Here is a 22,555-nt window from a genome sequence, read left to right as displayed (position 1 = left end):
TATACTTTTCAGAGGTTTCATTGGAGTACTGTTATATCTAAATACACAATGAATGTATGTTTATTACATGTTTTGTCAGCGGGAACAATGTGACAATTATTGGTTACCTACAGGTAAATGTACCGCAGAATATGCCAGCATTTATGCAAAAGGACTGGTGTAATCTGTATTTCTATTTGTTTGCTGTTAATTGTGTTACTTCTTAAAACATGGAAGTCAGTACAATTTGTAGTGCATGTACATTAGTCATACTTTGGATTTGTCTGAAGGTGGTGTGTTTGATTCAATAAAGATAACTTAGTTAAAGAGATGTTGACGTCATTCTTTCGCAGGACACACCGAAGATCATTTTCACTAACATGTTTGTTTAATCTATAGAGTGCTGATTTTGCAATTAATTTTGACAGAAATGGCAAATTACTCACTGGTCTGTAATTTAGTTTAGTTTAAACATATTTATTTAAGCTCGATTGCATCGAAAGCCTAAGGCTTATATAAACGCTCTCGAGTCCGTTTCCTGGGCCTAGAACCAGTACTTGGTGTCTATGGGGGAGATCTAAAGAACGCTCCATCGGTGGGGATCGAACCTGTGATCTCCCGGTCGTTAGGCGGACACCATATCCATTACACCACGGCGACCTTTTTGATTGGTAATTTGAAAAGGTCAATTCAAGGCCGTCTTTTTTTGACAGCGGTCAAACAACCGCCTGCTGCCACTTCGCAGGGAATACACCTTATGCCAAGGAAGGGTTTGCTCATTTAGAAATGGTTGGAAGAAGCTCATTCAAAAACAACTTTAACACTTTTGTCGGTAAGATATTAATTTCGCAGGACTTTGTTTGCAATTGATTTATTAGCTTTCTGATTTCATCTTCTGTGAGTTTTTCAAAATTTCCAAACTGTGTGACCTGTTTTGCAATCGGCGTGTAGTTGTCAAAGTCTTAAAGATTCTCTCGGATATTTGTCTCTATTTTCTGTATAACATGATCAGCAAATGTGTTTTCATTTTGAACAGTTGACAACGCGTTCTCCGACTTGCTTCCCTTAAGCTCAGACACAATTTTGTACAGCTTTTTGGAATCACCTTTAGATTCAAGTGCGTTCTGGCTGAGTGTCAATTGCTTTTCATGCTTTAATTCACAGTGATATTTATGAAGCGATACTTTGTAATGTTCATAGTCTTGTGGTTTACGATATTTTCACCATTTTTTCTGACCTGCGTAAACGTCGCATTAGGTGAAATATATTCTCACTGAACCACGGTTTTGGAGATCTATAAATTTGCGTTATTTCTTTTATAGGAGCATGTTTATCCAGAAGTCCCCCGATTTCATCCTCAAACGGATAGACATAAGTTTCTAAAAAGTCAGATTCGATTGACAATTTAGCAAGATCACTACCAAGTTCGGCATAATCAATGTATTTGAAGTTTCTTAAAACTACAGTTTTGCTGATTATATTTTTTTGTGTTTACTTTCGTGACAATTTTAATAGCACAGTGATCAGAGATGAAAGGGCGAGGTTCATAATACAGTAATTCTACACCGTTTGCAAGTTCAGTTATCACTAGATCAAGACTATGGCGATGCACATGTGTAGGGAAAGTTACATGTTGTTCAAATCCCAGGGCAACTAAACAGTTATTGAATTCTGAAAATGTATTACTATCTTCATGTATGTGCAAATTGAAATTTGCCCATGACCAAACGGTTTGAATATTTTGCGACAATGTCTTCTAGAAATTGAAAGAAATTGATCACAAACTGTGCAGGTGTAGCCAAATATGGAGATATGTAAACACCAACACAATTTATGGTAATATTTTTACAAATCAGCTTTAAAACTCCGTACTCAAAGCATTGGGTGTGCCTAATACAATTTTACGCCTGTTAACACTACTTTTGCATGTCAGAGCAACACCACCCCCTGTCTTATTTCTACGATTTGCACCACTCATTAATAACTATTTTGATTCAAATCTGATGTTTCGGAATGATGTTGTTTTTCGTCTGAATACCATGTCGCAGTTAAAAGAGCAAAATCAGTTTTGTCTTCACGGAGCAATTGACCAACGAATACATCTTTCATGACTAATGAACGGCAATTTAAAGTTAGACAGGTAACATTCTCTGTAAAATTGTTAAGATTATTGAATCGTTTAGGGTATATCAAATTTGAAATATTTACACCAATTTGTCCTATATTTCTTGTGTGAAGAGTTATTCTGTTTGTCCCTGACCGAGTTCTTCTAAAGTTCAGTATACCTACACATTGTAAGCTGGCTAACACTTGTTGTTCAGGCTTAATCCATTGTCTAGGTAGTGAGCGAAAACTCATCATCTCACTTGCGGTATATGATAATCCGTCTGAGGGCAATTCGTGTTTTATGCATTTAAAAAGTATTCAACCAGTTACAACACAAATCTTTGTTAATGTTTAATTGTTTTAGACACAAATACTTTGTAAACACAATTAAAATCCCAAAGACAAAGTTGATATTCATGATGCACACATATTTAATAAATATCCACAGCAAAAATGAAGTCAGTACAATGTCTTTTTCTCACACAAACTCAAATAATTGAGAGAGTACGATTTAGCAGCCTAACACATTCGGCACCTCATTTAACACTAGGGCTGCGTTTGTGAAACACAATGCCCCGTTCAGCGCCTTAAAGTTTCACAGCAGCTATTTTAGAGAAAACATGGCCCATAACTTAGCCAAAAATCAATGGACCAAAACAAAACTAAAACTTCATCTGTAAGTCGTGTAGGTAGACTCCAGTACCAAAAATCAGCTCAATATATGAATACTTTGCGTAAACAAAATCTGGAAAAAGGTTATAATACAAATATTTCTATATCCCAGAATATTTCTATATCCCAGAACCATACATTAGCGAAAAAAATGTGGGGTTCTCCCTTTTAACTTTTATGGATGTATACACGACGGTAAGTGGTAATTTATTTTTAAATAACTTTTTAAAATTATTTTTCTCAAGAATTTCAACTGATGCATTTAAGTCAGATTGTTATGCTGCGAGTGGCAATGTGAAATACATTGGAATTACTTTATTTAATAAGCATGACTTCTTGTTCAATAATTCAGTATCTACTGCATTCATTGTACAGGGTTATACTTCATGAAAGATTTCAGACGTATTCAAGGATATATTCTTATACCTTTAGATATTGGCAAAAACTGCACGAAAAACTGTCTTTTAAGCACTTAATATTTTTGCAAATGTATTTTAATATTTTGAGAAATTTGGAAAAATAAAATTCTTAAGAGTGTGTTTACATTTTGTCAAGACCGTGTGTAAAACCCGGGAAACCCTGTTGATGCTGCACCCTGTTAAAGCGTTGGGTACACACAATTTCTAAGTCCAAGGCCCATAACTTCGCAAAAAATCAATGGACCGGAACACATTTCACACTTCATCTGTAGGTTATGTAGTCTAGGAAGACTGACATCCAAAAATCATCCCAATATATGAAAGCCTTGCGTCATAAACCTCCGGAAAACTGTTATAATGTTATTATAGTGAAAATTGATCAGTCCAAGGCCCGTAACTACCCCTAAAATTCAACAGGCCGGCACGAATGTCACTCTATGAAGACTCATATACCAAAAATCAGCTCAATATCTAAAAGCCTTGTGTTAAAAAAATACGAAAATCTGTTATTATAGGGATTAACAATTACTAAGTCCAAGGCACATAACTCCGCCAAAAAAACAATGGGCAAAAAACAATTTCACACTTTATCTGTAGGTCATGTTGGTAGACTCGCATACCAAAAATCAGCTAATCATCTGAAACCGTTCCGTAAAAAACATCCTGAAAACAGTCGACGGTAACTATTCAAAAAACAAATTCCATGCTGACAAAATAAATGGTTTCAAAGTATCAAACAGTGTAAATATTATTTTGATTTGTGAAAGTTTCAGTAACTAACCCGAACTAACCTGTGTCCGTGGATCTTTGCTCCGCTTGGCAGACAAGAATGCAATGGCAATGAAATAGTCACTCCATTCCAGGTATACCTCTCGCTTCCTCGAAATCTTGTCATCTCTGAAAAGGTCAAGAACACTAATTAATTCAAATGGCTGCAATGAAATATGGCGCTTATTTGAGCTTGACAGGCAACGTTTATGTACTGTTTTTCATTTAATTCGCTATATTCCAGTTACACATAAATCATTTCGGAATGGATGACTTCCGGTTAATTGTAAACGTCGATTCTTCTGGGCAGAAACGAAAATAATCTACTTCGGTGAATGAAGTATGTATTACAAATGTTTTGAATCGGAATCTATAGTTTACCTAAATTATATCAAAATGTGTATATTCAAACGCATGTAATTTTCTTTAATCGGGTTTTCAGCAGATTTTGATGTTTAACTCCCGGGAGGTGGGGATAACTTCCTATATACGGGTATATAGGGGTGTGCCAAAAATGTGGGGTGTGTTTTTCGACTAAAATTATAGATATGGGTATAGTTTTGAGCATCTACGTATTGATATGGGTATTGAAATCAGAAATGTACTTGGATAAAAATTCATATAGATGTGAGAGTATCAGTATCAAAATGGGAATGACAAATTTCATTCTTGTATTCAAATGGGTATCAAAGAGTAAATTTCACCCAGCTGTATCCGCAATCACTTAACCTGTAAATATACAGCTGTAACTTTGAACATTACTGTCTCTCCAGGGAGTAGAAACCAGACTGATAGAGATAATTCTTTTATTAAAATGGGTCTACTTACTCAATGGTATCGTATACAAATGGTTCTTCTTTTTCAAAAATCTTGTATCGAAATGGATCTACTGTATCAGAGTTCCGGTATAAAAATGGGTCACATTTCGGAAGTCTCAGTAGGACACTCCTACCCTAAAATTTAGGAAGTTATCCCCCCTCCCCCCCCCCGGGGTTTAAGTAGTGCCGTAGTGGGTGGGGTAAAGTAACAACCTTGCATGCTACATTTCATTGGTATTTTATAATTTCGAGAAATTTAATTGTTTGGTACCGTCAAATTTGCCATATTGACATGGCAATGTTTTTAAGTCATCTTTAAAAACTCATTTATAAGAAAATATGAAACTTTGTATGTGAATTGTTTTGTTTTTTTTTGGATTTAAGTAACAATCACGCTAAAAAATATCGAATATTTCGTTAAATCAAACTAACACATAAACAATCAATGTTCCTTTTAGCAAAATGCAAAATTTCAACGTTAGATGTTGTCTGGTAGAATTGATTTAACGAGATACAAAATGCTCGTTTTTATTTTTTTGTGTGGCCACAAATAATTCGATTTGTATCTCCCGTGAAATATCCGAACATTTACCGGCGAACACGAGATTGGATACGGTAAGCGTCGGAAGCATGACGTAGCTCTCATGAATAATCATTCTGTGAAATCAAAATGAATTCTGGGTAACTGGAACTTAGCGAATGCGAAAATGGCTTGTATAAATTATGCAAATGAACGCAACCCAAATGAATCCGATCCTGACTCGAAAGCGAAAGTAGATTACATCGTGGAACGATATTTAGATATTTAGATGCTTAAAACTTGCCGAATGCTTGTAATATAACGTTTTTACATCAATGTTACTTGTTTTTAGGGTCTTCCTATTGTAATTAACCATCATATGGTACTACTTGTTGTCGAATGTTTTTATATAGCATAATACAGTAGCCGTATGTATTGGTGAGCGTGATAGTGACTTTAAGGAATGATAAGCAACATTGATCCTATCTTCCATAAATGTTATGGCTTCTCCGTTTTTATAAATGCCACTTTATGTCCTGCCACCAGCACAAAGGACCACGATGGAAATATGGGTCTACTCATTTTTGTGTAATCCTTGGTGTTGGTGTGTATGTCATGGTATATTTATCTTCATGTGTGTGATATTTTTATATTTTGTACATTTTGTAAATGCCCATGTATGCATTCCTTGCCGAAATAAATCTATCTATCTATCTATGGCAGATTAGCATGCTGATGATGGTCCTGTTCACCGAGCATTTAATTTGAACATATTATTGTAAGAATCTATAACATATACTTCAGTCTATACTGAAAATATATCAAATTAAACAAATATGAAATGATGGAATACTGAATTTTTTGTGAATTAAATTGTAAACAATTTATTTTTAACTGAACATAAATTCTAAATAAAAACACTGTATAATTTTATCCAGTCAATGGTCTTTTTTAACAAACATGTTAAAATATAATATTTTCTTTCCTTTCACTTATTGTCTTTAAACAATTATCATACTTGATTGATATGTTTGCCTTGTCATTAAATTGGGTTCATTTTTTTAGATAAATGAATGACAGAGAAATAAAATACCTTGCTTTAACGGGACCTTTTCACGTTTGGGTAAATTTACAAAATTGAAAAAAGTTGATTCAGATTCGCAAGTATTCGTTTAAGTTATGATATTTGTGAGGAAACAGTAATACTGAACATTTACCATGCTCTAAAATAGCCATTATATGCATCTTTTGACGATTTAAAAACCCAGAAATTATAAAGCGTTGCATTGCGAAACGAATTAATAATTTGGAGATGTCTGTTGCTGTCGTTATATTTTGTGAAACTACGAGGATTGGTTATATGAAGTATAAAATAAACCTGACATTGTATTCGGAAGGATGGCCGAGTGGTCTAAGCGGGGGACTTTTTACTCCATGACACCAGGGGTCAGTGGTTCGAGCCCTGCTGAGGGTTCCTTTTTTTCTTTTTCAAATTTTATTCTTGTTTTTTTTTACTGGAGCTTTTTATATCCAATGATAGCAGTTATCAATATAAATTAGTTAATGTCAAACTTCTAAAAATGCCAAAACCTGTGAAAAGGCCCCTTTAAATGGGTTTTACCTCTGTTGTTTTTCAGACTTGACAAGGATTAGTCGATGAATTTGTAACGCGTTTAAGGTGCGAATCTGTGTACAAATTACATGAACACCATCAAACCCCAGTGAAGATGTTATGCGGCAAATTAATTATCAAAACTATCACCATTTTGTGGTGTTTACGGAAAGCTTTTTCAACTCACTATGGTAACAAAGCATTTAATATTTATTTCTGCATAATCAAAGCAAAGTGTACGTATTGATATTTGTGTATATTTATGGGTTTTGTATCTATGCCATTGCTGAAATTGATTAGATGCATATGAATCTGATTAAGTATGTTAATTAAACAGTTGTTTCATAACAAATAACAATATTAACCCAATGATGCTTGTTTGTGGTCTATTGAGTTTATTTTGTTTCCAATATCATCTTTATATGAATATCTGAAGTATATCAAAATAAACACTTCATTAATAATAACATTACTATATAGTCAGCATTCACATCTACAAGAGTAATTACGCATCAAATACATAAAGAAGTACAGCAGTATTCACAAAGTAATTTTAATCTGTCAATTAATGAATTTGCAAATCTTGCCATACAAATATATAAATGCTCCAATTAACACGTTACACATGATTATCACAAAAATGTCTTGACTGGGGGGGAGGGGGGTTATAATACCAACACACATATTGAATTGTATTAAAACTTCATGAACTCAATTTCAAATGAAATCTGAATAACTGAAAATAGTTTAAGATTCTTAATGAAAATACTCATTCGACCCAGTCATGAAAGGGGGCTGCAAGATCTTGTTACAACTGCACCAAGTAATAAACATTAAATGTTGTTCAATTTATTGAATTGTCAATTTTTTAATTTGTATTTAATGTCTCCTTTGATTTTGTTTCTTTCACTGAAATACTTGCACCCTCTGGTAATTAAACAAACAGTCTTTTAAAGACTGATCAATTTTTAAGAGTTTAAAGAACATTATTCCGTGAAACTTTTGAAAATTTACTATATGACAACATTTCATTGATCAAGGTATCAGTAAGTCTCTAGAAGGTACTTTCAAGAATACTTTGATCTCCCTGAAAAGAACAAAAAACAGATGAAATCAACTGCAAAACATTAAACAATAAAACAAATAATCAGTTAATACACATTATACAACACATTTATACTGACAACCAAGCAGATCATTGTTTACATTGAGAATTAATGTATATTACAATGTATGTACAACCATAGAATTATTTAATGGTTAATTAAGCAAAACAACCCATTTTGGACTTGAATTATATGTTTGGTTTTTATTGTTTGCTTGTTACACAGATACTTTGCATAACCATATATATTAAAATAAAATGTGTTACAAAATTCAGGATTATGATAAGCATATGTAAACAAACACAAAGAGAATGAGTAAGTACTGCAAACAAAATATGCTGAGCAGCCTCATAAATGAAGCTTTTTAGGAACGGCACACTCTCTATTAAATCATGTTAAATTATGTCCAGAAAAGAAGTGTTCTAGGCTACGCATCTCTTCGGAGTATTTGAAAATATAAATGACATGGTTATCAGACTCTTTTAGTCATTCGATGTCCTACCTTGTGATGCACAAGAGAAGGCATGTCTGATATGTTGAATCTTCTCGGATGAAAGTGTAGTTGTCACTCTAATAATTGTCCATATGGCATCAAATATCTTAAATAGAAAATTATATTATAGAAATAAACACTTACATTTAACAATGAAGTCATATGAACTGTAATATTTGGTATCATTATCTCACTACATAAGTGTCCTTATGTGCATGGAAATAACAAGATTAGCTTGACAGTGACAATATTGACATTGTATATCCAGTAGCATTACATGACCGTGTTGTTTACCATACAATATAACCCAGCATGTAAAATGTAATACATTTCTTAAAAAAACATTCAATATCTATCAATGTATCGTGTTTTTGTTACTACCGTTGCTATAATAGTTAAAGTCCACACACAATTCTATTTTTCAAGAAATCTACATCAATACACTTTACCCCACACACGTGTTCAACGTGTATTTAAAAAAACAACATGTTAGCCGGTTGACAACACATAAACATCAATATTAAATATATTGAAAACAAAATGCAAACACATCCAACAAATAGTTTCAATATTTTTAAACGATAATTAATAGTCTTACCTAAAACTGGATTGACTATGCGTTTTTTACGACAGTAACGGAATTACGTTGCGACCGGAAGTCATCAGTTTTCACGGCGTTCTGGTCTATTGGAAAGTCGAGAATAGCAATGGCACATGGTAACATTGGAAAGTTTGTACGAAAAGTCCTTGGAACAAATGTTGCTCAAATTTTATTTCGATATATTCAACTTCCTTGACGCGGAAGAAATATATCATTATGAAACCAAACCTTTGAAAAGTGTTATGCACCTACTGTGAAAACAATGAGCTTGATGACACAGACGACATTATCAAATATTAGTGATATGTCAAAATCTGAAAGTAAAATATTGCCGCGATAATACGTCATGCGTTCAAAAGCCTATACCCAACTGTAAGGATACACACTACCAATATTTGCAAGTATGACGGAATCCTACAGCCATACTATTAACAATTATTACACTCTCCCAGAGATAAGCAGAAAACAATCAACGTAATTTATTATAATTATTATATTACTTACTTGTTTACATTGATGATGCATAGTAGAAACGGTTGTTTAATATTGTCCATGGTGAAACGGAACAGTATTATATGAACACGGTCGTATTTGGTTTCATAAAGATCTGCTGAAGGCATATCTCGAAAACTACAGGAATTTTCAAACTCTATATTTATATTAACTTTTGTATGTTTAAACATAAGTATGAAATACATGAACAAAAAAGGAATAACGGTACTCGCCTCAAAATAAAGCCAGATAGTACGCCAGTGTTTATTTACTTACAAGATCGCAAAATCCTGAATACCCTTTTATCTACGAGTATTCTGTTGGACAATGATATATGGATATCATATCTTTCTCTTAGCAATATCAATTTTACACCTTAAGTTAAGGTTAAGTTAAGGTAATTATGTTTGACCCACTTATAAATCTTCATGATAATCATGCGTTGCGTGCAGCGTAAACTGTGATATTTAATCTCGGCATATTGAAAGGGGTGCATTCCATAGTGCATATAAATCTTGTTAGTTTAAAAGTATTTCTCCACGACGAAAACATCAATGTTCGCTAATATCTAAATGATTGAAATATTTCAAAGTTGAAATATCAAAATTGGGAGTTTTCAAGTCTGGATATCTGTGGAAAATTTAGTCTGCGATTTTCCTTAATTGTTATTGAATCCAACAAATAATTAATGCGCAATTCCTTTTTTACCAAAAATTTTACCATATATTTTAAGTCTTTGTTAATTAACATGATCAACGTACGAAAATTACTTTAATGTGACAAAACACATCAATGTTTACATTCATGCATGGAGACCGTGTGTTTAAATTAAAATAATTTTCATATTGTACGTATGGCTGTTTACAATGTAAACTGACAACACATAACACTGTACATAAACATGATAGCCAACCTATTATATGTGCATCCTTTGTAATTAATTTTAAGCCATCAATACCGACATGAACATATGTACATGCACATGTAAAACCGACAAACACACGCATCCGTGTAATATTCATGTTAAGCGACAACTGCAGTTTTTAAGATGGGTGTTAACAGTATGTCTGCATGGTGTTACCGCGGACAAAAGTAAAGTTACCACGGAGAGCCATGATGTAACTGCGGATATCGGTGATGTCACGGCGAACAGCCGATCGTTATCTTTTTGAGCGTCGTTATAATGACCCGAGATTACAACGCGATCTTGAGGCTTTAAACCGCGACACCGCGTGTTTGTCTGCGGATTCGACAAGGGACACATTACTACGAGCTGAACTGTAATCGCCATACAAACAAACATTTAGACGAGGCTTTATCTGGGACATTTTTTACGCTTGTCGAATACTGACTCAACGGTACTGATACGGTCATGATATCAGAAATAACGTCCACATGTGGAAGTTAATCAAACAAACTGTAGGCGTTATCATTTGAAAATATAGTTAAAATGGCGGTCTTCGCGGAGCATGGATTTATATGTTGCATTTTTATTTGTGTTTCATTTCAATATGTGACAAGTAAGTTTAGTTTGATTTTTATTTGACAACGATGCTCCACATTCACATTTATATGTAAATCTTAAATTGGCGTCTTTTAAAAATATATGCTTTTAATGAATGTTCGTTCAAAGAGAACGAAAGGCATTGTATCACATTCTTTTTAAGGATGCCAAAGTGGGGTAATGGCGAAACTATTTTCATAACGGTGTATAGTGTGCATTGTTCCATATGAATAATTACGATTTCAATAAATGGAAATAAAAACAGAATAACGAGAAGTTTATTCTTAATTACGAGTCGCGGTAACATTGTATCATGGTAAATGCTAAAAAAGACAATAACATGTGGCAATAGCATTGCTTTGAACAATATTAACTTGTGTTTATTTAAAATATGTGCAAGCATTTTACAATGATCAATGATTATGATGCATTTCACCATACACGTATTTAAACATCATCGTTGTTTTCGAATAGATTAACAGTGCTTAAGTTAAAGGCTGAGCACGTCTGTATTAACAAAGACACGTCAATTTTGTGTTTTAATGTAAGATGAGCATTTTGTCATTATTTATTTTATTATCGTTTGAATCATTCCGTATATCAGATTAAACAATATTGGTGGTTGCGTCAATGTTTCGACGAAGTCTATAGCGAGTAGTATTTAAAAAAAATCTAATATTTATTTATTCTACTAAAATTGTAATTAATTAATTAATACAACTGGACTATAGTGTATTTAGTTACTTTATATTTAAGATGCACAATGAAAAATGAAAAAGTTCAGGATTATACTTTATTTTTAAAATAGTATAATATTAATATAAAACTGACAAAATCATGCAAAAGGCGCGTGCATTTGAGTTTGAACATGTGCGTGATAATCGGTGGCTGTATGATGTTGTGTTTTCGGTTTATTGAGTTACGTACCTTATTTGTAAAGAAGGCATTATTATAGATACCGTCTGTATGGCTCGTCAATGGTAACCTGGCGCTGACTTTCATGCAGGAACGAGGTTAAATCAATATCCATACTGGAAGCGATTTTTATTTGGTCGCGTTAGCTGCCGACTTAATTTACAGAACATGTTTTGCAAATCATTATGTGCTTAGCTACGCTAAGGACGGTAACTGCAAGTCACTACGCTAGGAACGATTACCGCTGCCTGTTTATACTTCACTGGTACACTGCAGCAGACAGCCTATATTTATTTAAACAATCGGTTTAAGAGCTTGTGGGACATATAAGCCAGTCTAGTATTTATAACAGCTTGTGCGACGACATTGGTAAGTTTATCATTGAAGTCTGTACATATTGGCTGCTTTCAGGGAAAACGGGGCTTAATGCTGCATTAAAAGTATGTCATGTGGGCAAATTGTTTCTCAATAATTTAAAGAAAAAAGATAAAGTATTAGATACACATATCACAACATGTATATGATTATAGGCTTGTTATTCTTTAGCAAGGCAGCCAAATTTCTAAAGATGGTTGCCAGTGCAGCAACCAATTGTGAAAAAAAGACATATTGTTGTTATTTTGTCTAAGTTATCTCTATAACATAAATATGAGGATAAACAGTCACACACATCTCGACCTGTGCTTTAAGACACACTCTTTAAAATAAGAATGGGTTGTGTTCATTTCAAACTTGCGATATAAAAAACTATATCATAAGATTGAAAACTGATTTGCTTCTAAGATTATGAAATAGCGAACAACTTCAGTGCCTTCAGCGCTTTGATTATCAATTGAAGCGTACCTCACTAAGTACCGGTATCCTGTTATAGTCACGTGCACACCGTACTGGAACAAAACAGAATGCAAAAATAGGAAACAATCCGCGCGTAACATTTATGCTAGTGGAGTTCAGAGGTACCAGGTAACAAAACCCACCAACAAAACAAATGTATTTCAGTTAAAAAACAATTGGCTTGAAATTGCAGCTTTTATTCGAAATTCGTCCCACTTTCGTGCGGCAAATAGTTTATTAAGTAGGATTGCTGGGACACACTAAGGGTCCACACATTATGCAGCCTCACGTGCGGAGCGACCTCTTAAACATTGAAATACACACACAAACTCAGCGATGTCAGATCAATGTAGTCGAGCTGTGAGTGTAATCAATTAATGGTGTATTCTATAAGTGTGTCAAATATCGTAGACTATTGCGAATAAATAGGAAGAAAACACTGATTGTATTTAAATTTGAAATATTGCAAACCTTTCTACAGTGTATATCTATGACATTTAACTGTTTTGTTGATTTCAGTATGCTTGGTTTAAACCTTTTTTAGCTGATTGCATTGAAAGCCGTTTGATCATATGAACACTCTTTAGTTCATTTTCTGAGAATGACTAGCAGTGCATCTTTAAAATACTTTAAGAACGCTCTTCGAGTGGGGATCCATCCCGAGACCTTGAAGTCCCAAAGCTGACACAATATTCACTACACCATTGCAGTAGTAGTTCTAAATATGTTAAAGCTATAACATGGAGTCTTACCTCTGTTTTTGTTCTGTTTTACAGCTGACACACCACTGTATCATTTTACATCAACCCAACATGCCATCCTTCCAACAGAAGGCAGCTACCACCTCATCAGTAGCTACATCCCAGTTGTGTATGAAGAAAGATCGTTTACATCGTTTGTGGTAAGGTTAGTTCCTTTACAGCATTAAGATTGGGTAGTTCTTCTTGACGGCTCTGAGCTTTTATGAGTACATACCCATAGCGCATAGCCCGGAGGGTCAATAATTGGGAGTTGGATTATTGCAACTATAAGATAGGGATGCTAACTTTAATTGCATATTTACATGAAATAATAACTAAATTGCGATCTTAAATCTCAGCTGTAGGCAGAATCACACATTATTGCTCAAACTCAGGGTTGGAGTCAAACTCAATCAAACAGACATATGTGAAATATAAGTAAAGCATGGAATGAAATCGCAGCTCTAAACTAAGGAAACAACTCAACTTTGAGTCAGAATATTAGCCTTAAGTATCTCTCTGATACTAGGCCCATATCCTAGGTGTGTGCAAATTACAATAAAACATACTAGGTAAAGGTTACCCAAATAAATCAAATAGTTATAAGCAAATATCACTGCGCCAACTCCATTAAAATATACATTATAAATTTATTTTAAATGTTTTGTGTATGCAGATAAGTACGAATGGATTGGTTGCCTTCACAAATGACACCAGTAAAGCAGAGTTCAATAATGTGGACTGGAGCAAGGATGATATATCTCCTTTCTTAGACGTACCCTTCATAGCTCCTTACTACCACGACGGAGAAAGAATAGGTGTTCATAAGGATTACAAAGGCAGTGTGGAGTATGAACAACTTGGACCTACCAACCCAGACAACAGAACCTTGCGTGACTTTGGGAAATACTGCAGCTCCCAAGTTGTAGGGGCCAGTTATTTCACTCCAACTTGGGGGTTGGTCATAACATGGAGAAATGTCACATCTAGAAACGTTCTCACTTGTACAGCAAGTTCTTGTCCGGTAAATGTTTTTGTTATGATAATAAATTTTAGAAGCTTTAGCATAATTAATTTCATATAAAATGTTAACTTTCACATAGCAAGATTTTAAGAGTTAAACATGTTGCATTTTGTAAAAAAAAATCATGTTTGAAATATTGATGCAATTCTATACTTCTAGCTTTGTGGAATGCAGTATATGAATCATACCAGATCATCGCTGTTAAATATTTATTATTCATCAAAACTCATCCAATGAATTTTAATCTTTATATTGGTTAAATAAAAAAAGACGCATACAAGTAATTTATACGGCTGTATTCAGTTAAGTTTTTCTTTCCAAGTTTACTAAGTTAGATTGGTAGCTTTGTCATTACAAATCTTAGCCTGTCTATTAACTGGGGTGGTAAAAAAAGTTGAGAAGGTTAACTTACCGCATTGATATAACTTAGCAAAAACAAAAAACAAACAAGGATTTGATGATAGTTGTAGGATACCATTTTGTGTTTCAGAGTAACACCTTCCAGTTGGTTTTGATAACTGATGGCATGGATTCCTTTGCAATTTTCAACTATGAGAAGATGGACATGTTACCTTGCGAATATTGTCAGGTAAAGTGACTAAAAACAGTATCCAGATTAAGTTTGCAAATCCAGATTATTTGCAAACTTATTTTTTTTTCTTTATTGAACAATTGTTATGAAATTTTGCATATTTGTAGGGGGCATTGAGTACATACATATAATTGAAAAAAAAGAGTTAAAATGTTTTTGGAAAGTAGAGTTATTTGATGATAAAGTTGCCATCCCCCGTTGGATCCCAACGGAGTTTTGGCTCCCCCGTTAAGAATTGCAATTCTCCAACGGGAGTGTTTTGCCAGACGGGAGAATTTTACCTATATTTTACAAAAAATGTAATTTAAATATTATGCTTTGTTTTCTGTTTCAATGTTTACAAATACACATGTTAAAGTTATAATTGTAAGAAATATGTACTTAAATAAGAAAATAAAGTGTTGATTTTCTTCCCCCGTGGGGTTTTGACGGGGGATCCCGTCCATCTCCCATATCCATTAAACTCCAACGGAGTTTTCACGGGGGACCCCGTCAATCCCCCATTTAAATTAAACCCCAATGGGAGTTTGACGGGGGATCCCAGTTTAACTCCAATTTATAAAGAACTACAATGGGAGTTTGACCAGAGAAGGGAGGGGGGGGGGGTCAGACTTCAATAAACAGGTTATACCGATTGCAATATATTCCATTGTATAAAGAGTAAAAGACACCAAACTTTATTAAATAATTGATGTTTTCTTTTTAAGGTTCCAAAATCAATTTATAATTTTTGAATTTTCTTAACTCGGTACGTTACGTTGAATAAAATGTCTTTTTGAAAGAGATTAGACCCACATATTGCTATTTCTGGAAAGATGAATTTAAAACGTTCCATAATTTTGAAAGACTGTATAAATAATATAGTGACTTATCTCAAAATATATTACATTTACCTTTTGATAATCCAAACGTTGCTTTTATCAATTTCTGTGATGATAAATACACTCCAGAAAGACAATAACATTGGAAACATACTTATTGTCATTCGGAATTGTATTATTGTGTTGTTTATTCCCCTTTAACAGTTTTTGAAGTTTTTTGCTCGAAATTTTGAGTCCGTCTATAATGCGTATATGACTCATGTTCGCGAATATGAACGAAACGAACGAATATGATCGAATATTTGCAATATTGATGCTTTTTCTGCAATGTTTTTATCAACAAATTACAGTTTAATTTAAAATACAATTAAGACTGTTAACATAAATAGAGCAATTCTCTAGCCATTATCATGTTTCGAACTCTAAAGTCATGTTCGCGAATATGAACATTGTTTTAGGCTATACAATAACCACGACGACTCCACAATACAAGGTTTACAGTCAACTCGTACCTAAGTCAACTCGCACGGTAGTCAACTCGCATGTTGTTTGGTCAACTCGCACGGAAGTCAACTCGTACCTAAAAGTCAACTCGCACGGTAGTGAAACTATTGATGTGTTGATGGGATCTGAATGAGTTATTTATGCATAAACACAAATGAGAAATACTTTCAGAGTTTAGTTCAATACTTTTTATTGCAATATTTTCACAAAATAACACATTTTTTTAACAAATTGTGTTTACACCAGGTTACATTATCGGCACATTATAACAGACAGTAAACGTACATTTTAAAATATATTTTTTAAACTATTATTTTTATTAAAATATTTGAAACACACATTGTCAAAGCTTTATCATGTACACAAGTAGACATTCATCTATATACTTTTATTTTAATATTTATTTCAATATTTACATACAGTATCAAAGCTGTACAATATGTACACAAGTAGACATACATCTACTAGTATATACTTTTATTTTAATATTTATTTCAATATTTACACACATTATCAAAGATTTACAATATGTACACTAATATTGTAATTTAATGAATACGACATAAAGACTGATAGAACTATGAATTATTAAGAATTTAATATTTGTCATAAAACTAAAAGTGAAGATCCCGTAACCTATGGAAAACTTATTGCGCACACAATTATAAGTAAAAAACGTATAACAATAATGTTAACGTGAGTACAAATACGTATAGCTTAGTATCATATAAACCGAGTATATATGATTATAATACCTACATGTATTGAAACATTTTTGTACGCAAAGATTATTAATTTTACAATAATAATCAGTCATAATACAATTTTACAGAATCAAATGTGTATTTAATTAATAATTTAATAAAATTGCCCAGCATTATTAAAATTTGAACATGAGTAACAGTTCTACATTAATTAATTAAATATTAAATTGTAAAGCATGACAAATTAAAATATTTATTTAAGTATTCCATACTACAGCCTTATTGCTAGGCAACCCCTATCAGTAATAGCCTTATCTACCCCTCGATTATCAGTACCCTCATCAGCTCTGAATGACTGACAGATTATCTGTTTATTGTAATTTTAGGGGTGGGAAATAGAATATGGTGTTTTCAGGTATTGTTACTTTCTTGACTGATTAGGTGACATATGGTTTATTATTACAATTCCAAATTAACAATTAAAGTGATATTATGGGCATGTTTCACTGTTGAATTGAGCTGAACATAATTAACAGGTCAAAAGAGTTAGTTTAAATGTGGTTACTGACGAATTATCTGCAACTCATCTTGCTGCCAGTTGTTTATAAAAAGTATATATTATAGTCGATATTTTACATGACTCACCCAGTCCTCTAAGCCGAAATGATCCGTAAAACAAAATAGTGTATTTGTGTCGTATGAACGAATCTGCACTAAAACTAGATTTAGATTCACTTCGTAAATCAAATCTTGCGTGTCGTCAGTTGTCATAACGAAACTACGGTTGATATTCAAATGGTTTATTTTTCTCTTTCCGGGATACTGTTGTAGTATGTTGATGCTGCATTAACAAATATAAGTGTATATTAAGTGAAAACGCCAAAAATAAACAACGGTTGCGATAGACACCTATAAACTGTAATATTCCTATAATATCACTTTAACATACTAACGTATGAACATTTCAAAATCTGTCATAGCTTATTAAAAAAGTAAAACATATCAGCTTATATAAAATTTATAACAATTAAATAGAAATTATAATACAAATAATTAACAAAAACAAAACATGAACGCTGAAAAAGAGCTCTACAAAGACTACATAGACATTTCACAAATGTCACGAAAAACCACTTAAATGTTCACTCGATCTTAACAGAATAAATACATCAGGAAGAATTATATTCATAGAAGAATTTCCATATCAAAAATGTTAGAAAACCATTTTAAAACAGCCGATATCTGTTAATATTCGCCCCTTTCGCGAATATAGTAATATACGCTCTTTAGTCGTACCGAGCACATATCAGTGAAAGGGGGAAATATTACATATCTTTAGGGTATGGGTAACCTATGGTCTTTAAAAATCGATTAGGAATTTATAAAAGGTATTTCTTGTATTAGGTTTAAGAAAGAATGTCTCAAATTATTGTAAAAAAAACCATTGAAAATTGAAACTAGCGACAGCTCCCTTGCAAGGATATTTTGGATCTCCAAAAAGGAGGTTTTTGCGAAGGTCAATATTTCACGCTGCAGAAACAGAACAGAACTTAGAAGGTAAATTGTGAAAAATCTAAAGACTTCTAGGTTAATAAGCACAGCACATGGTTGAAATTAATGAGTAATGTAGCCAAAACTAGAATTGCATTCTGTTTGAATGTACTTTGCATGACATGAAATGGGTAAATTTCTCAATTTTTCATTAAAAAGTAGGTGGGTGGGGGAAAGGGTGTCAGACAATTCACCCCCAAGACAATTCATCCCCTGGACAATTCACTCCAGAATTTGATTTCCTTGGACAATACACCCCCAAGACAATTCACTGCCATATTTTTTATATGATATTGTATTGTCATTTGCTTTTGTCATATTTTAAAATAAGTTGTGAACATATGTTTGGGGTTATAATTTTGACTTTGTAGCATAATTTTGATGTGAAGATAATAAATGTAGTATCCTCTATTCCTAAAACTTAGTGCAGCCCTATTACACCGTGTACTTTTTTATGACGTAAACTTCTAAGCAACATTCAAACGAACGTGCCAGAAAACTGTTCACTTTTGTAACGCGAGAATTTCCACAGCCGATAAGACAAAAATCATGAGGAAAAAACAATAAATATGATATAAATTGTCCGTTTTTCTGACCTCGTTCCAAAGAAATAGCCAAAACAATGTTTAAATTCTGCACATTTCCTTCACCAGACGGCTATGTTTGTCAATGTTTTGATCGTAAAATGTTTTAAGAGTATTTTCCCTTGGAGGCCCGTCTCGAATTTGTATTGTGCTCTCTGTACTTTACATTACAATACGATTAAAGTATGCTGTGTATGCGGGAAATTTTGCCCCCAAATGATGACACGAGACCATACGTTAAGATCGTGTCCGGCCTAATGCGATAAAGGTTCTCACTGCGCCAATTTGGGATTTTGTCACAAAACAATTGTCATTAGAAGGGTGACAGCCTTTTATGCCCCCATTGTGAATAGAATTTTATTTAGCTATTTTCCGTTAGTAAATACACTTTATCTAGACCTCTGAATACAGTTATCACAATTCATATTTCGTTTTTATGAAGACCAGTTTTGTTTAAACCATTATTTTCAATACAGTTTATTCACGAAATTCATCTAAAACAACACATATTTAATACAAATAAACACATATTCACAAAAACATATATCGGCTATTATAAACACATCCCAGGGCCTCGCTGTGACGTCATCAAAATCGTTGCACGATCTTATAGGGTAATTCTGTGTGACGCAGACTACCATATACATGAATGTTTAAAGGTAAGTAACTCCATTTTTATTATCTGTCAACCAACATATTTCACTCGTTATTTGTTAAACAAAAGATAAATCATAAAGTATATATCAAGTTTCGTTATTGTCTAATGAATTTTCATGAAAGATATGCCATTGAAATTTAAGGTGCACGAACTTATAGGTTTAGAGGCTATGTAAATGAAAGATGAAATAGTGTTTTTTGTCAAATGCAATCCAACCAATGCTTTTTTTCTATAAACTGTGTTACAACATATAAAATTGAAACAAATTAAGTATTTTGTATTTATAATATTTGTGCATTGGATTTAAATAACAGTCTGCGAAATAAGCGCACGCCCGTTGGCCTGGGCGTGTAAATTATAGCTCTGGCCTATTAAAATTGCCATATTGTACACCCGTCGTGCCAGTAGAAATTCCGTTTATCAATATTGTTTCATTTTTAAGTGTGATAAAAGTCATTATTTTGTGAGTACTTTGCGAAGATTTCCGACAGAACTTCGTTCAACTTCGCCTAAAATACGAGATTTAAACGCGTTCCAATTGGTCCATACATTCAACGGTTATTTTCGAGTCGTAACACAGGCCACGTGGTGAACAATTTAGACTGGTTATTTACTATTGGCACACGTCATGCTGATGTGTTTTCTGCTGAAGTAAACTTATCAACGTACGCTGTTTGCATTTCCGGAATAAACATCGTTTTACTTTGTAACCTTGTTTGTGTGTTTATTTCCAAAGTTGTAAGTCCCTACGCGCATAAGGCTGCATAATGCTTAAATACGTAGCTGGAGCGAAGCCAGGCAAGAAACTGCCCACTTCTGATCGTAAGTCAACAAATGACTATGAAAAATCACGGAAACGTGAATTTCAAGAAAAGTGGTAAACAATCAGTGATGAAGGAGAAGCTACTTCTGTAAGACAGAGTTTAATAAGCTACCCTTAAAAACACAGCATAAAAAAAAAGTCAACATGTACACATGTATGATAAAAGTATGCCATCTATGCCTTCACTTGTCAAGTAAACTTCTGGAAAATAACTATCAGGTTGCTTGTTTTACAGGATATGGTTTCTGACTAAGAGGATCTCTAGGATTGACATGACGCCTTATCAGTGATCGCTCCGCCCACTTAATCACGTGGCTCAGCATGAAGAAAACCTAGACAAGCTAACACCAAAATGGCTTCTTTGCCTATAGACTGCATATAGATTTACGCGATATTCCGGATGATTTTATGGACTTGTTTAACACCATATTACACGTGTAAAGGAGTTGATGCCATTTAGTTATTCTGCAAATGCAAAAAATATAAGATTAAAGAGAACATCAGCTATTTATAACGGGTAAATCGGTACATTAAACACCCTCTCAAACGCTTGCGCGCTTCACGAAATCAAACCCGTTATTACGTGTAATGGTGGTATTTGCAATAAATTAACACTTCACCGGTATTAACCCGTGTTATTAACAAAATTATTACAGAAACATTCCCCCCTACCCGTGTATTTGACACGAAATAGCGCTTTATAACTGGGAATTCGGTGAAGTTTTACGCGCTTTCTGACGCCGGGTGGGTACCTCAATCCCACATGTTATTGCGTATAAAAGTGATATTAATCATATTAAACATTGCTTATGGGACATTTATCAATCACTATAATTTAAAGCGCAAAACCAACACAGTCGTTTGTATATTGTCTGATATAAAATTAGCGTTGTACGAAAGGGAATACGGTCAGGCTATTATAAATTAATAAGGCTACCAATATCAGACGCTCGCGCAGGTACCGACTTCCGCGAAGTTACCGCATCTATTGTTTAACTAATATCAGTAATAATAACTCTTTTACAATAGCATTTATCGATACGTATTTATTAAAATAATAACACAATGGTTTTCACTTGTTTCTTACACACACAGAAACGCGATTTTTAACGGGGATTTCGTAAAGTTACACGAATTGGGTACCAAAATTCTCAATTATTCTACATGCACACATAATACATACTTAATAATGCTTAGTTATTGCTTATATGACATTTCAAGTTTGTGAAATAAATAAATGTTCTTTAAAGGGGATCTCAATAATTTTTTAAGCTTCCACTCGCTCTTGTCAAGACCTCATTTCCGCGTTGGAAATGGTATAAATTTAATTCATCTAACTTATCTTTCTGGATACCAAATGTCAGAGTTGCATTAACCCTTTTTACTCCGTTTTTGCCATATTTCATTTTCGTTTTTTAATCCGAACAAAATATAGAAACTCGTTTAAAAATGAGATCTAGGCATTCGAGCTCCTAGTGTGGATTAAAAGCGTTTATTGGTGACACCACATGAGCGCAAATGTGTAGATACCGTTAATAAGATAATAAATCACATGTCACCTTCAAATAACATGTATGATGTCAATTAAGTGCATTACTATCAGAGTAATAAAACACAGCATGAATTAGGCTTCATGGTGGGTTTTATTTCTCTTTAAGTAATGCAGATGAACCTCGCTTCTGACCTAGTAACTGATAAAACTATTTTAAAAAAGT

The 22,555-nt window shown here is 33.5% G+C and overlaps 1 protein-coding gene across 4 annotated transcripts in view; it reads left to right on the top strand.

Moving 5' to 3' along the window:
- The first annotated feature begins 10,778 nt into the window (after positions 1-10,778).
- The window catches only part of LOC127854085 (sushi domain-containing protein 2-like), a 67,160-nt gene continuing 55,383 nt past the window's right edge, over positions 10,779-22,555 (top strand). Inside the window, exons 1-4 of one of the 4 annotated variants that reach the window (XM_052389076.1) lie at positions 10,779-11,106; positions 13,616-13,740; positions 14,256-14,603; positions 15,094-15,192. In XM_052389076.1, the coding sequence (XP_052245036.1) occupies positions 11,037-11,106; positions 13,616-13,740; positions 14,256-14,603; positions 15,094-15,192 (642 nt within the window). In that variant the 5' untranslated portion in view covers positions 10,779-11,036. The remainder of the gene's footprint in view (positions 11,107-13,615; positions 13,741-14,255; positions 14,604-15,093; positions 15,193-22,555) is intronic. The other 3 variants (XR_008036910.1, XR_008036909.1, XM_052389075.1) reach the window with 3 other exon arrangements.

This window comes from Dreissena polymorpha, chromosome 12, assembly GCF_020536995.1.
Source record: "Dreissena polymorpha isolate Duluth1 chromosome 12, UMN_Dpol_1.0, whole genome shotgun sequence".
Classification (NCBI taxonomy): domain Eukaryota; kingdom Metazoa; phylum Mollusca; class Bivalvia; order Myida; family Dreissenidae; genus Dreissena; species Dreissena polymorpha.
This window is presented reverse-complemented; position numbering and strand designations above follow the sequence as displayed.